The following is a 14,718-nucleotide window of genomic DNA, read 5'->3' as shown; positions in this document are numbered from 1 at the left end:
ACCCCTGATCAATCGAGTAACACTTGATCGATTGAGTAACCGTGGCCACATCTGAAATTTTGCGTTTTGCTTCTATTTTTTAAGGTACTTCAACAGTTTATGTTAAAATTACTCTCTTCTAGATTAAACTATGTTAATACGTTATTGATTGATCATAGGTAAAATTAAATTGTCGTGTAGGCATCTCCTGAATTTCCAGCACTCTGTCATCTACCTATCATCATCACTGATCTCTCTTTCTCTCTCCTCCCTTCTTCCTTCAACAACGACATCCATCATCTTAGAGAGAGAAACTCACACTTAGAGAGAGAAACTCACACTTAGAGAGAGAAAGCTCGACTTTTTCAACAATGGCGACGAGATACTGGATGGTGTCTCTTCCCGTACAAACATCTGCCTCTACTTTATGGTCTCAATTGCAGGATTCCATCTCCAAACAATCCTTCGACACTCCTCTTTATCGAGTATGTAAATCTCCTTTTCTCTTGAGTTTTGTTTAATTTTGACGAGATTTGTGGTTTTTAATTTGATGTTTGATGTCAATTTTGCAGTTTAATGTGCCTAATCTTCGTGTTGGTACCCTAGATTCGCTGTTATCACTTGCTGATGATCTTCTGAAGGTATGATTGTTTGATTGCAATTGAATTTAGCGACAATGTGAAATTGAATTGAATTTGATTGATTGGTGATTTTTGAAGGCGAATGCATTTGTGGAAGGTGTGACGCATAAGATCAGGCGTCAGATCGAAGAATTGGAGAGATCTTCGGGTGTTGAAGGTGGTGGTTTGACAGTTGATGGTGTTCCAATTGATTCTTATCTTACTAGGTGAGGTGATTTGAAGGATCTATAATTTGACTGTTTTGCTATGAATTTAGAGTCTTGTTTGTGATTTTGGTTGGTGTTTTGAATTTCTTGTGGTAGATTTGTGTGGGACGAAGCCAAGTATCCGACTATGTCGCCTTTGAAAGAGGTTGTTGATGGCATTCATAGGTTTGTGGCTAAGGTTGAAGATGACCTTAAGGTACCAGGTTTATCTTTATTTTGTTTTGCTTTATGTATGAGTATAACTAAGGTGTTAATGCAAAATGTAGGATATTTATGCTTGTTTTGTGATCAGTATCTCTGGGAATTCATAAGAACATGATCACATAAAGTTTAGGTCTGAAAACAAGTTAATAGCTGTTGAAGTACTTGTATTTGATATGTAGCAATCCATAAGGTGGCTTAATTGAATTGTAACTTAGGATATGCAATATGAAGAATTTAGGGTTGCAGCGCTACGCTTTGTAACTAGAATTGTAATGCTATGCTTTGTAATCAGCTTCTTTGTGAACAGACCAAAACATGCTGAACATAAAGTTTAGGTCTGATAGCAGGTCTGCAGGTTAAGTGTGAAGTAGTAACATTGAGTTGTTGGCTTGTTGCAATCCTGTAGGTGGACTTTTTGAAATTTGAAAAAGTCTCTACAACTTTTTCTCTGCCCGAGAATTCCGCTGTTTCGTCCTTTTAAATGATTTCAAGTACTTGTACCTATGCTGAAAAAGTCCCAACTCTCTTTCCTTTTTCCTATGTATGCTTCCGCAGTAGGTTCTACTCATAACATATAGTTTCTCCAAAACTGATGTTTGACTCTTTGAAGAACTAGTTTTTCTTTACCTAATGCTCGGCTTAAGATAGCTTACAACACCTTAACCAATGAACTTGTTCAGGGTTATGTAGCTCTTATTAGGTTATTTGGCCTGAGAAAAAATGTTACTTGATTTTTCTGCCTCCCATGGGAGTTCCTACAGAGGCCTGAAGCTCTTCCCTCACGCCAAAGATGGGTTAGCTGTAAATATAAAAAGCTGTTTCCTCATGGCTGTATAATTAGTGTCTAATTCGACAAAAAGGACATTTAGTCCTCCCTCGAGTATTTGAGACTGATCATTCAATTTGGAATGATTTAAGAATAAGTTGTTTGAATTACTCTATGGTTCTATGATCATTTCTCCAGTTGAAATAAATATTGTATCAGATTCTGTCATTGGACCATTCCAAAGAGAAGATGCAAGATTCGAACAAATTGAACCTGCAAAGAAAATTTTCAATAGACTAAAATCTGTCAGCTTTTAATATTTGTTGCAAAATTGAATTGAATGGATTTCAGATTTTTTATTAAAGCAGCTTCATTTTTACCTTCTAGTTTGTGTAAAACCTTCTGCAACATATGTAGTTAATTAGATTAACCTGGTATTAGGTTTTTGTGAATGGATATGTGATCCTAATATTGCTTTGTTGTTGTATACGTGAACCTGATAAGGTTAGACTGGGATAAACTCTTAATTTTGCTGGTGATACTAGTGTCGATGGGGATATTACAACTTGATGAACTAAATTGTTTGTTTTACACTTAAATAAGAAACACTTTTTGAATACAATAAATCTCTATAGTTTTCATGGCTATTTAATGTTAGCCTTTGACATATTGTAACATATTGAATGATATATTTTACTAGTTTTACTATGACATTTTTTTTTATTAAATGATTGATTAACTTGGAACATATCACTTCTGCTAGGTCCGTGTTGCTGAGTATAGCAATGTGCGCAGCCAACTTAATGCAATTCACCGGAAACAAAGTGGAAGGTAAAGGTCCAGTTAAGCTTACTATTGTTTCGCTTTAGTGACTTTCTTGTCATGTTGTCTGCTGACAAGCTTCTTATCATATCAGCTTAGCGGTGAGAGATCTTTCCAGCTTAGTAAAGCCGGAGGATATTGTTGTATCAGAGCATATGGTTACTCTTCTGGCAGTTGTTTCCAAGTTTTCACAAAAGGACTGGTTAGCAAGCTACGAGACATTGACAGAATATGTGGTAAGGAGCACTTTTATATTTTTTGTCCTCTCAAGTCTTAATAAGGGATTTGGCAAACTTTTTTTTTGTGGCTCATGCCAAAAATAGTATCTTATCTGCAGATTGGTGCATGATCTATATTATGATCTTTCAGGTCCCCAGGTCATCCAAAAAGCTGTATGAGGACAATGAATATGCTCTGTATACTGTTACTTTGTTTAACCGTGTTGCTGATAACTTCAGAATAAAAGCTCGCGAAAGAGGTTTTCAGGTTCTTTGTTTTCCTCTACTTTTCTTTATCACCTGGTTTACTGGTTTGAACTTCATTGATATTTCCAATCATCGGTCAAGGCTTGAGTTTTATTTTTAATTTCCCCCAGCAGTCCGACTTAATAAGCATCCTTCCTTAAATATATTATAAATTTTGAAAGGTTTCCTCATTGTTTCTATACGTAAATAAATTAGATTCGAGATTTTGAGCATGACCAAGAAACACAAGATTCACGGAAGCAAGAGTTGGAAAAATTGACACGTGACCAGGAAACAATGAGAAGTGCACTTTTGCAATGGTGCTACTCCAGTTATGGGGAGGTAAGTTTCTGAGTTTTGGATAATCTTTCTACAGGAGAATGCTTAATATTAAGTCTATAGCTTACGGAGTATAAAGAACCTGTTCTGACTTGTGTCTTAGGTAGATTTTCTTTTGAAACTGTTCCATTTCAAGTGACAAAATTTTTGGATTCATGTTATATTTTCATATATTAAGTTCTGTAATAGTCTGCCCATCTCCCTATAAATAATGAATGATAATGGGATCCCCACTCCCTCCTCCTCCTCCCTCCCCCCCCCAAAATCCTTTTTTTCCCATAGCTCCGGGGCAGGGATAGAATTTCCAGAATTTACTCATCAATAATTAAATGTTGAATTAAATCTGAATTTTGAATTATCAGAACAGATCTTAATTGGTTTGGAGACCAAAGTTAGTGAATTTTAGTGTATTTGTGTTGGACACTCCAATTAGGGTATGGAATTCTCACTCCAACACTTCAATTCCACCTCAATTTTCTTCAACTTTATATTATTGGAACAAAGTTGTTAGTGGTGAGGGAAAGAGAAGAGAACACTTTATGCTGTGTGCATTTTCTTTTCTTTTTTTTTTTTTTTTTTTTGGGGGGGGGGGGGGTGAGAGAGAGAGAGAGAGAGAGAAAGCTGTGACTTTGAGAGTCTTTGGATGTCGTGGGTGGTAGGTAAATTCAATTTTTAAAATGATGTTAACATCTGTTTTTACAGCGTAAGACCATAAAATTTAGCTTTCTTTTTTTTCTGGCTCTAATTGTGTTGTTCTGTTTCTCATGCTTGTGTCTTATGTATTTCACGTCTTACAATGCTTTCTAATTTGTACCTGCTATGCTGATAAAAGAGGGAGATAAGAACAGGAAGCAGGGGTGGGAGTTGAGTTGGGTGTTGAAATGGAAAATGAGGACAGAAACATTCACAATTCATTAGGAAAAAATGTGGATTCTTGCCCCAAAAAACATTTTCATAAGTGTTTTGGGAAACATATGTGCAAATGAGTATTGTATAATTGCTGGAATTTTTTATTTACTGTGGTGTGTTAACGCCTCAACGGGGGTCATTTAAAGTACCGCCTTATTGTAAAAGGGCCATTTATAGTAAATCCTAATTACTGAAGGAAAACTAAAAGATAGCTTACTTTGTTACTGTCTTCTGAAAATCCGAACTTTAAATGGCATCAACCTCAAGTACTGTAAATGCTGAATTATACTCAACTTCTAAAGCCAAAGCAATGAGTACAACTATTGCTTTGTTTATTTTCTTAATGTACTGTAGTCTTCCTTCCATGTAAAAGCATCATACTGTTATAAATTTATAATAATTACTAACACAATTAATGTTGCTTTTCTGTTCATGCTTGTTTACAGCCTATTGCTGAGACATTTCCCTCTATTTACAGAAACTATTATGTGAGTAAAATGAACTATTTGCAGGAACTTACTTGAAGTGTCTTTACAGGTGTTCAGCTCATGGATGCACTTCTGTGCTGTACGTGTTTTTTCTGAGAGCATATTGAGATATGGCTTGCCACCAAACTTCTTGGTACCTAGTCCTTTGATTTGAATTTCATTGTGTTGCATCTGATTGGTCTTGTTTGACTGAATTTGGTTATTTGTTTTCAGGCCTGTGTTTTGGCTCCATCCACAAAAAGTGAGAAGAAAGTACGCTCAATTCTTGAAAAACATTGTAGTGCTGGAAACAGGTAACCAACAACAGACTGCATCTCACCATCTGTTTCTGGTGTTGGCTTCTGAAAGATGATAAATGAGAACATTGAATGTCTAAAAATGAATATTGGGTGACAATGATGTGATAAGATTTATATAATTTGTCATGGTTTCAATGTATATGGTGTTGCATCTTATAGTGGTTAGGACATCAATGGCATGCTTTCCTTTAGTGGATGCCTCAAAAACCTGCCCTCGTCTAAAATTTACCTCCTCACACCACGGCCTTTATATTCCCCCTTTTTTTAAATTCTAATGCGAAGAATTCTTTCTAGATAAGGAAGTGCATGGCAAATCTTTTCTTGTAATTTTGCTGATTCTTCCCCTCTTTCTTATTATGCTTATGGTTGCAGTGTTCACTGGAAAGCTGAGGAAGAAGTTGGAGCAATGGTCGGGCTGGCAGGTGAAGCAGATTCACATCCATATGTATCATTCACAATCAATCTTATTTAGTTTGATAATGATCAGCCTGGTCTTCTTGAAGCGGGTTGAGATCAAATTTCGGTGTAGAGTACTTGTAGACAACTGGTTGTGCATTCCATGACTTGGTCTTGCTGTTTTGGGATTTGTGCCTCGGTATCCATGGAGCACTCCAAAATTTTAATTCATTGTATTGGAGCCAAACTGTGGAGAGTACATGTTTTGTTGCTATTTATATTGTTCAAAAGTTTATAATAATCCTGCAGTTGCTGCAGCAGTATTCTTTGCAAGAAATGGTTCTTTGAGAGCTCCCTATTCCTTTGCTTGTGGTTTGTATGTAACAAGCGGAGTGGAGATGTATTTCCGAATTTATCATAAATTTATTGTTGCTATTTAATAAAACACATGTATCTTTTATATACTACCTGTAATTATTAATCGAGTGACTTGACACTTCTATGAGTATGGGGGATATCCCAGCAGTACTCTGTACTCTTATTAAGCATTTTAATGCATAGCAGATGTTCGTTGAGTGTAAATCCATATGCCTTTTTTAAATGGATGAGAACATCCATAATTCTTTTTTGTGTTAAAGTTGTTCTAACAACTCGATGATAAGAACAGTAGTATTCAAGAAACCACCTCAAATCAACAACTCGATGATAAGAAAAGTTGTATATAAAAAAAAAAAAAAAAAAAAAAAAAAAAAAAAAAAAAAAAAAAAAAACTCAATCAGCGGGAAATGTAATTTTATATGCTTGACCATACGTCTCTCAACTGAAGAATCAGCCTAACAAGATTTACAAAATTGATTTGATCAAGTTACAAATCATAGTAAACACACTTGCATCCCAAGACATTGCAAAATGTGCACTAGTATCGTTACATTATTGTACATGAAATACTTCTATACATAGGGGACTAGGGGTTAGTGCTGGGGGGAAATCTGGAGAAACTACTTGTTTTGTAGTTTCGAATTGTCATTCTTGCCACTTCCACAAGCCGTAGAAGAAAGTGTTAGCATAAATCACCTGCAAAACTGAAAACAGATTTCAAACTATTAAGAGCTGCAAGTTATGAGAAACTGAAATTTGGATACTACCATAGACTTCCTAGAAAAGGAGCTAAAAGCCTAAACTACAATCAACTTAATCAAATTGTCCAAACATGTTCTAACTGGAAAAGCCAGGAAGGCACATCTGGTCAAAGCCTGACGCCATAAAAAACAGAGCATAATGGGCATTCATTTAAAAAAAAAAAAAAAAAAAAAAAAAAAAAAAGCATGCTAGCACAAGCTTCAAATTTAGCTCATGAGTCATGAAACATTCACTCGTTTGTCCCTTATCACCATAGCAAAGCCCAGGGTGTGCACACCATTCATCTCAATGATGGGAGATATTAGAATTATCTATGACCTAACAGTTAAACAAGCATCGTTCTGGCAAACAGCTTTTGATAGGAACATCTTTTTACTTCTGGAGAAATTATCATTTAATGAAAATAATGGACAAAATCAAGCTGCAGGACTGAGGTGTGAGGATGAGTAAGACTTGTTATGCCTGATCAAAAAGCTTTGCGTTACAAAACCAAGCTCCAGGCAGAGAATGCTTACACTCTTGATTACTTTTATCAGTGAGCAAAAGTTTTGAAGGTAATCGAAAAATAAGTTTTCACATGATCCCTTTATCTAGCGAGTGTTGGTGTTTTTGAAGAGGTAGGAGGTTGAAATAACTCTTATTCATGCTTACCGTGCAATCAACTCAGCTGCAGCACTCCTAGCAGACTTCCAAGTATCAGGTTGCTTTCCAAGGTCATTATTTCCCAAGATCAACCACAGGTTCCGAAAGAACTTAATATAAGCATCAGCCAATTGGATCATGCCTCTGTTGTCATTTTTATTCAGCAAATCAGCAAGATCTGATAGATTATCTGATGCATCACTTGCACCATCTGTCAACAGTGTTTCTTGTAAACGATTTCTGGTTCTCCTTTGGATCAATTTTTCCAACTTTGAAGACATCTCCATTGCTCGCTGAATACATGATGGTGGAAGCTGCAAGAATTACATAAACATTTTCAGTTTCACGCCAAAGGAATACATTTTTATCTAGCTTTGTTGCGCTTATTCTTGAAATAAGTGAGGCCTAGTCTACTTTTTTTCCCTGGTGTATGTTGGGTGGATTGGGTTGAGGTAGGTGTTAGAGATAGTGGCATGTGTAGAAAGGATGAACAACACCTGACCTGTGCCAGCTGAGCAACCTTGAAACCGAAACTCCTCTGGGAGATACCCGACACAAGCTTGTAGAGGTATGTAACATCTTCATGGTCCATATTGCCATCAGTTTCACCAGATAAAGGGCTAAAATTATCTCTCCCTGTTGTCAGATATGAGACATGGTATGCTCCAACTGCACCAGGGAATTCTTTCTGAATATCAGCAATTTTAGGGTAGTGAGTGACAAATAGCACCATGCATTTCTTCTGCTTCAGAAGATAGTGCAGAGTAGCATAGGCAATAGCAACTCCATCATGTGTACTTGTGCCTCTCCCCAATTCATCCATAATTACAAGAGAGTGCGATGTACAGTTGTGGAGTATGTGAGAAGCCTCACTAAGTTCCTCCAGAAAGGTGCTCCTTCCTTGCTGAATATTATCCGAAGCACCCATTCGAGTATAAATAGCATCTAGCACCTGAAGTTTAGCAGAGGACGCTGGTACAAAAGAACCAACCTAAAAACATTTGACAAGAGACCTCAGTCTTTACCAAAAATCATTTCATGCTAACATTATATTCAAAGATCAAAAGGTTTAACACAGATATCTGAGTGGTGAGACAACATAATGACGTAAGAGTGGTACATAGTTATGAAATCAGGAGGATATTAATTATCCAGATTAGATTTAATATCATCCACACAATGAAAATGGAAACTAGATTCAAGAGGACCGGCTATTATAAGAATGAACCTATAGCATGGCTTGGAGCTCTCAACTAACATTAGACCATCTGATCAAGTTCTTGGATAGGCATCAAATAATCAAACATAAGGCAAAAGTCTGAGTAATATTTAAGATAGAGGATGTAGAAATGGAGGTAGCCAATTAAATGGACTACTAACCTAAAGCCTTATACTAAGAACTTACAAGTTGCGATTTTTTTTTTTTTTTTTTTTTTGGGGGGGGGGGGGGAGGGGGGGCGGAAGAACTAGATTATAGGTACCTGGGCCATTATTGTAATGAGGGCAACTTGGCGAATATAGCAACTCTTGCCACCCATATTTGGTCCGGTAACAATCTGACAATACTGTTGATCTCCGTGAAGGAAAGTATCATTTGGGACAAAATTGTCTTCTAGAATAGTCTCCAGAACCTACAAAGCTCCATTAATAAGAAAGAAGCACAACATAGATTTAAAATATTTGCTTTAGCATACATTTATAAGCACTGCGTGTGACCTAAATTAAAATTTTTTTGCTGCACATTAATTACCAACTATGTCATGTACGAAGAAAATTTAGTTCATATCCTGACATACTCAATGGAACAAAATAAACAACAATGCTAAGAGTATTGTCAGACAAACGAATTTCCAATAAATTCAAATACCAGGAGTAACATAGCACCCAACCTAATACCCACCAAGGTCCCCAAGCTTCCAACCCACCAGACCTGTCTACTTTCTGAATGTGTGGACAATAAGATGAAAACTTCAATCCCTAGTTTTGATCCTGAAATCACCTTGTTTCATAACACAGTATTTAAAGCCCTATGTCATTTTCCGGGAACCTAGGGTAGTTCCCCCCCCCCCCCATCAGGTCCACACACACACACAGAGTAAATAAATCAATAAATCACGAAATAATTTGGGCAACATATTGTCTAGCAATTTTTATCCAGCCAGAAAAATATAAAATAATAAACTTAAGATGCTACCCCCCGACTACTAGAAGCCTAGGAATGCAAAAAACAAAGACATATATAATTTACAACACACCGGATGACGACCAGAGACAATCTGCATCTGAACAGGTTCTTTATCTTCCACAAAAACTGGACGTACATAATTCTGAAATAGGTAATTGAGCCATCAGATATCAAAAGATGAGCATAAAGGTCAAAGTAATACTATATGAAAGACAAAGGGAAAGAGAGAGGAGCAATAATGCAAACTTAAAAAGTAAGTCATCTTACTACATCATACCTTAGTTATCGACAAAACTGCGAGAGAATGCAAACAATCTAAAGCAGCAAGTGCTTGAATAGCAGCTTGATACTCTGCATAATGCCTAGCAAATTCCCCCAAAAACTTATCCCATGCAGAGCGGCAAATGACAGTTAGTTCTTCATTTGCCAATGATAACTGGTCCAAAGCAGTTAAAACTTCTGGTGGATGATAGCGAACTGTTTTCTTTGTACTATTAATCTTCACCCAGTTTGAAGGTACCCTAGTCTCTGAAGGCAGCTGCAAATACAATTTGTTTATTAGGTAAATGAAGAGCTTTAGAATTACTACAACATTAGTACAAATACAGCAAATGGCATAAATAGATGCCATCAGGCAAACCTCTATCAGATGAGTTGTTCCAGACACAGTTATAAAATCCAAGGTATGCATCCTAAGCTGCCTGCGATACATATTGATAAGGGATTCCAACTTCTCATTAGCCACCTCTACCTTCTTTCTGGCTTCGGCAACCTGCATGATATTATAAACAAGGACAAAAATCAGGGACTTCAATTTGCTCGAAGAAGCTGATGATGGGTCCTTGCTACAAACCTCAGAAAACTGGCCATCAACAATGCAAATGAGATTCAAAAGGTCCCCCTTCTCAGCTGCCTCTTTATTCAAGGATGACATAAACTTGGCAGAACAGCTTATCAAGCTGGATGAAGCAGCAGTCTGAATCAAGTTTCTCAGCAATGCAGATTGAACTGTTACAACTTCAAGTTGTTGAAGTTGCTTTGCAGCTAGTAAAACAGCATGAACAACTGCAATGAACTGCACAATTCAGCATTCAGTAATATATGTTATTGAAACAAGATAATAAGTTGAAAGTGACCACAAACCCAGGACGAAATGATATAAACTCTATGAGCCAATTGCTCAGAATAAAGCAGAGTTGCACCAAACCCTAGTTTATACAGTATACTTTTAATCAAATGGATTCAACAAATATCTTCAAATGCTTTCAATAAGAAGCAAGAAGGATTAAAACTTCATCACCTCAGATGGGGTGGCTGTCTTATGAAAAATTCTTGTTATCCCACGTTGCACATCAGGGGACTGTCCCAATGTAGTCAAAACTGAAGATATCACAAAATTTATCTCACTTGGAGCAGCTGCAGCATCAGAGTCGCCCTCGCCAAGATGCTGGTATCCAACAGAAGTGTTACAGCCACCCATATATTCTGAAATCTCAACAACAGCATCAAGTCGGGCAGCAATCATATTTCTGTCACATAACGGATGAGTTACCTGGACAGGGGAATGAAAATTGCAGATCAAAGATAAAATTCAAACTACTTGAAAGCTACAGTTCAGTTCTACTCATACCCAATGCCTTAGAAGCCTTTGGCCAAATATTGTAAGAGTATGATTCATAGTCTGCAGCAACGAACCAGAGTCTGACCCATTGCTGCTGTTCTTCAAAACCTTGAAAGGCAAAATGGAAAATTTTATAAGAACAGTAGTTAGTGGGAAGGAAATAAGATATTTAAAAATCAAATAATTAATTGATGAAGCTAATACTTATTACTTGTGGATCATTTGTTTAATATTCTATAACAAAACACTACTACCTCATAGGGTATTGGAGCTTTAATCCTAAACCAAAATATTAATCCACTAGCCAATCTCCTCAACCCTTATCCTGCTCCCGATTCCAATTCTAATTAGCAACAGAAGTCCCTAACTTCATTCATATTTTTGCAAGCATAAATTATACGGAGTACAATACCATTTTTTTCCCCCTTAATACCATTTTTATTTGCTCAGCTCTTTATTTATTTTTCATGATTTTAGGTTACTGATTCTGCATAGAGAGGATTAAGGAGAGAAGCCCCACACATAAATATTGGAAGAGTAAGAAGACATATCAAAGTTGCAACTTACCTCTAGTTGTTGAAGTGTGTTAGCTGAGAGATTCATCTCACTATTGCTGGTGTATGGCCGAAATGAAGCCCCAAGAGACAAAATCCTCTCCAGACCAAATTGTTTCAGATGTCGCACAGCAACAGCCAAAGCCTGCAGAGTCAATGCTGGCATTCCCATGATCCCCTATAAGACAAGGTCAAATTCCAGAAACTGATAAATTAATGAGGAGAATATCAAAGGGAGGCTGAGAACGAGAGGGGTGATGTACAGAATGAGAAAGAAAAAGTTAGAAAGAAAAAACTTTACTCCATCATTTCACTGGAGTTAACAAGTTACCAGTACTAATATAAGTATATATATCATACGTGAAGAACTCGTAACAGCTAACCTTCCATCAACTATCAGAGATTGAAAAAAATTCAATTCATGAAAGCTCATACAGTCATATACTCATACTCATACCATTACCAGCCAGAGCAGCTAATATTCAAAATAGATATATAAAAAGTTTGGTCATTGAAGACAAGAATAGCAGCAAGATACCTTGATTGCTGGTCCATTTCTTTCACCAGCAACTTCTCCATGATTATCTTCTAAATGCTCAAAACCACCTTCGCTAGTGTTCTCAAACAAAGACATCAATTCAGCCAGTGCACCACCATCTTTGAAGCAATCACATGAGGCACGCTCCACGCGCACATTAGATGCAGGGCCGGCATATGTCAATAATAGCTATGGAGATAAAAGTCAAAGAAATAAGGAAAACCAATAAATCATCCAATCAAAAGTGCTTGACATACATTGCACATAAATTATGTCTATGACAAACAATAAAAGTTTTGAACAGTATTCGTTCTTCCATTATCAACCTATCCTAGTATTGGGATCAAGTACATGCTGATTTTAGTTAATAGACAAGTCATATAGATGATAAAACGTGATTTCTCACCAAAGACAAATTTCTTCATATTCAATTTTCCAATTCCAGAATGTGTCCTTACAAGTACAATAGATACTAGTAAGGAATAAATGAACTGCATTGATAGATTCTCAATAATTTAAGCAATCAATTATCTATCTTAACATACAAGAAAATCACAAGAACAATGCTAAAACTATCACATAAAATCAAACAAAATCAGGTGCCTGAAGCAAACAAGGAGGAGAAGTAGCCAATCACCTTTTGTGTTCGTTTCGAAAGAGGCTCCCCAAGAAGCAACTCAGCTGGAGACAAACTCAAAAGGATGGATTCAAGACCAGCCCTCATAAAATTATCATTAAATTCCCCATAAACAACATCCCCAGTTGATGTTTCAACAGCAACAACCCCAATTTTCACCTCAAATCCACCCTCAATACCACAATCCACATTCTCCACTAATACATCCCTCTCAACCACACAAAACAAGTAATTATTCAATGACCCACACCCCTCTTCACCACCTCCCAAGTCCTCGGCCGCATCGATGGTGGCCTTAGTGTATAATGCCGATAACCCACGAGTAAACGGGCCAGCACGGTTCGACCCATGAGCCTTAATCGACGCGGTTTCAGTCTGTTTAACAACACCCACCTTATATCCTTCACTAACAAGCCTCCTAACATGAACATTCAATCTAAATGTAGGAATACTAGCAGTCAAAAAATTATGATCTACATGAGCATAAATCCTTAAAACCCTAGCAGCAATTTCAGCATCTTTACCAAAAAACCTAAACTTATAACCAACTTCAATCATCAACAATATATCTGGGTATTTATTCTTCAACTCCACTACTTGTAATTCAAGTGGGGTATACTTAGGTTTACTAGTTTGTTGTTCCTTCAAATGGGGTTGGGGTTTTTTCATGGAAGCTTCAAGAACATCATCAGAAGGTTCTAAAAGCTTCTGGAGGAATTTCTGATGAAGGGCAGGATTAGAATCTGGAAAAGACGGAATTGGATTCTGAGTATGAGGGGAAAGCTTGGGTTTTTTAACAGAATGACTAAATTCAGAGGATTTAAGGCGTTTGGCAGGGGAGAATGAAACGGTGGAAGTGATTTTAGGGGAAGGAGAAGAAGAAGAAGAGGGTTTATCGTTGTTTGAAGAAGGAGAAGAAGGGGTTTGTTTGGGTTTAGGGGCAAAAAAGCGGGAAATTACCTGTTGTTTCTTCTGCTTCTTCTCCATTTTAATGGCGGAATTTGGGATTTTTTTTGGTAGCAGAGATTACCAGAGAAAAATAGTGGGGTTTAATTTTTGACGGTGTTGGTTGTTGAAGCTTATTTGGCGCGCATTTCTGCTGATGTTAGTGTACTCTTGTTTACCAGTCTAACGTCGTTTCGCCATAAAATGGAAGTGAAATTGCATCTTAGAGTAGGAAGGGCTGGCTTTGTACAATGTTATCTACTGTCCCTTTTACATGGGCCGTATCACCGTATGGCCGTATGGCTATAGCAATAGGAAAACTTTTGTATACACCCGGTTTTCAGTAATTTACTGTACATCGGGTACACTTTTGTCAGATTTAGGGCCTGTTCTCTTCCGTTGAAATTCAGTTCAGTTCAGTTCAGTTCATCTCTTAATTTACGTCTAATGATATTGCTAATGATATAAAGCCAAATTTCATTCTTTTAAGCTCTTATTACAACAACAACAACAACAACAATAATAATAATAATAATAATAATAATAACAACAATAATAATAATAATAATAAGTAAATAATAATAATAATAATAATAATCAATAATCAATAAATAATAATAATAATAATAACAATAATAATTGAAATAATAATACTAATAATAATCATCAATAAATAATAATAATAATAATAATAATAATAATAATAACAATAACAATAATAATAATAATAATAATAATAATCAATAAATAATAATAATAATAATCAATAATTAATAATAATAATAATAATAGTATTAATAATAATAATAATATTATTATTAATAATAATAATATGTACATTTGTATATACACATATGTATAGTAATAAATAATCAATAAATAATCAAAGATCACTAATCCGTAGTTAAAAATCACTAATTAATAAGTTCAGTTCAGTTCAGTT

General features: G+C 36.2%; 2 protein-coding genes across 2 annotated transcripts; one reads left to right on the top strand and one right to left on the bottom strand.

Annotated features, from left to right (window-relative positions):
- Window positions 1-186: 186 nt before the first annotated feature.
- LOC110729675 (V-type proton ATPase subunit C-like) lies at window positions 187-6,013 on the top strand. The gene is made up of 11 exons (XM_021909447.1): window positions 187-464; window positions 552-620; window positions 699-826; window positions 923-1,022; window positions 2,560-2,627; window positions 2,713-2,854; window positions 2,988-3,104; window positions 3,299-3,424; window positions 4,868-4,951; window positions 5,032-5,111; window positions 5,490-6,013. Exons 1-11 carry the CDS (start codon window positions 351-353, stop codon window positions 5,587-5,589), a joined length of 1,128 nt encoding a protein of 375 aa, XP_021765139.1. The 5' UTR covers window positions 187-350; the 3' UTR covers window positions 5,590-6,013.
- Window positions 6,014-6,288: 275 nt separating this feature from the next.
- On the bottom strand, window positions 6,289-14,029 carry LOC110729674 (DNA mismatch repair protein MSH3-like). Its single transcript, XM_021909446.1, has 13 exons — window positions 12,831-14,029; window positions 12,194-12,382; window positions 11,669-11,833; window positions 11,111-11,209; window positions 10,781-11,032; window positions 10,334-10,555; window positions 10,121-10,252; window positions 9,758-10,018; window positions 9,551-9,622; window positions 8,777-8,926; window positions 7,798-8,286; window positions 7,305-7,609; window positions 6,289-6,595 (listed from the first exon to the last, which is right to left on the bottom strand). Exons 1-13 carry the CDS (start codon window positions 13,815-13,817, stop codon window positions 6,574-6,576), a joined length of 3,345 nt encoding a protein of 1,114 aa, XP_021765138.1. The 5' UTR covers window positions 13,818-14,029; the 3' UTR covers window positions 6,289-6,573.
- Between the last annotated feature and the right edge of the window lie 689 nt (window positions 14,030-14,718).

The sequence above is a fragment of the Chenopodium quinoa genome, unplaced genomic scaffold, assembly GCF_001683475.1.
Source record: "Chenopodium quinoa cultivar QQ74 unplaced genomic scaffold, ASM168347v1, whole genome shotgun sequence".
NCBI classification, from domain to species: domain Eukaryota; kingdom Viridiplantae; phylum Streptophyta; class Magnoliopsida; order Caryophyllales; family Amaranthaceae; genus Chenopodium; species Chenopodium quinoa.
Note: the sequence above shows the minus strand (reverse complement) of the source record. Positions and strands in the feature narration are given on the sequence as shown.

Coding starts and splice junctions, on each gene's coding strand:
- LOC110729675 (XM_021909447.1), top strand. CDS start 351: ATGGCGACGAGATACTGGATGGTGTCTCTTCCCGTACAAACATCTGCC. Junction 1,023..2,559: donor AGGTTGAAGATGACCTTAAG/GTACCAGGTTTA, acceptor CACTTCTGCTAG/GTCCGTGTTGCTGAGTATAG. Junction 5,112..5,489: donor CATTGTAGTGCTGGAAACAG/GTAACCAACAAC, acceptor TTATGGTTGCAG/TGTTCACTGGAAAGCTGAGG.
- LOC110729674 (XM_021909446.1), bottom strand. CDS start 13,817: ATGGAGAAGAAGCAGAAGAAACAACAGGTAATTTCCCGCTTTTTTGCC. Junction 10,556..10,780: donor AGACAGCCACCCCATCTGAG/GTGATGAAGTTT, acceptor TGAATTGTGCAG/TTCATTGCAGTTGTTCATGC. Junction 8,287..8,776: donor TCATTACAATAATGGCCCAG/GTACCTATAATC, acceptor AAATGTTTTTAG/GTTGGTTCTTTTGTACCAGC.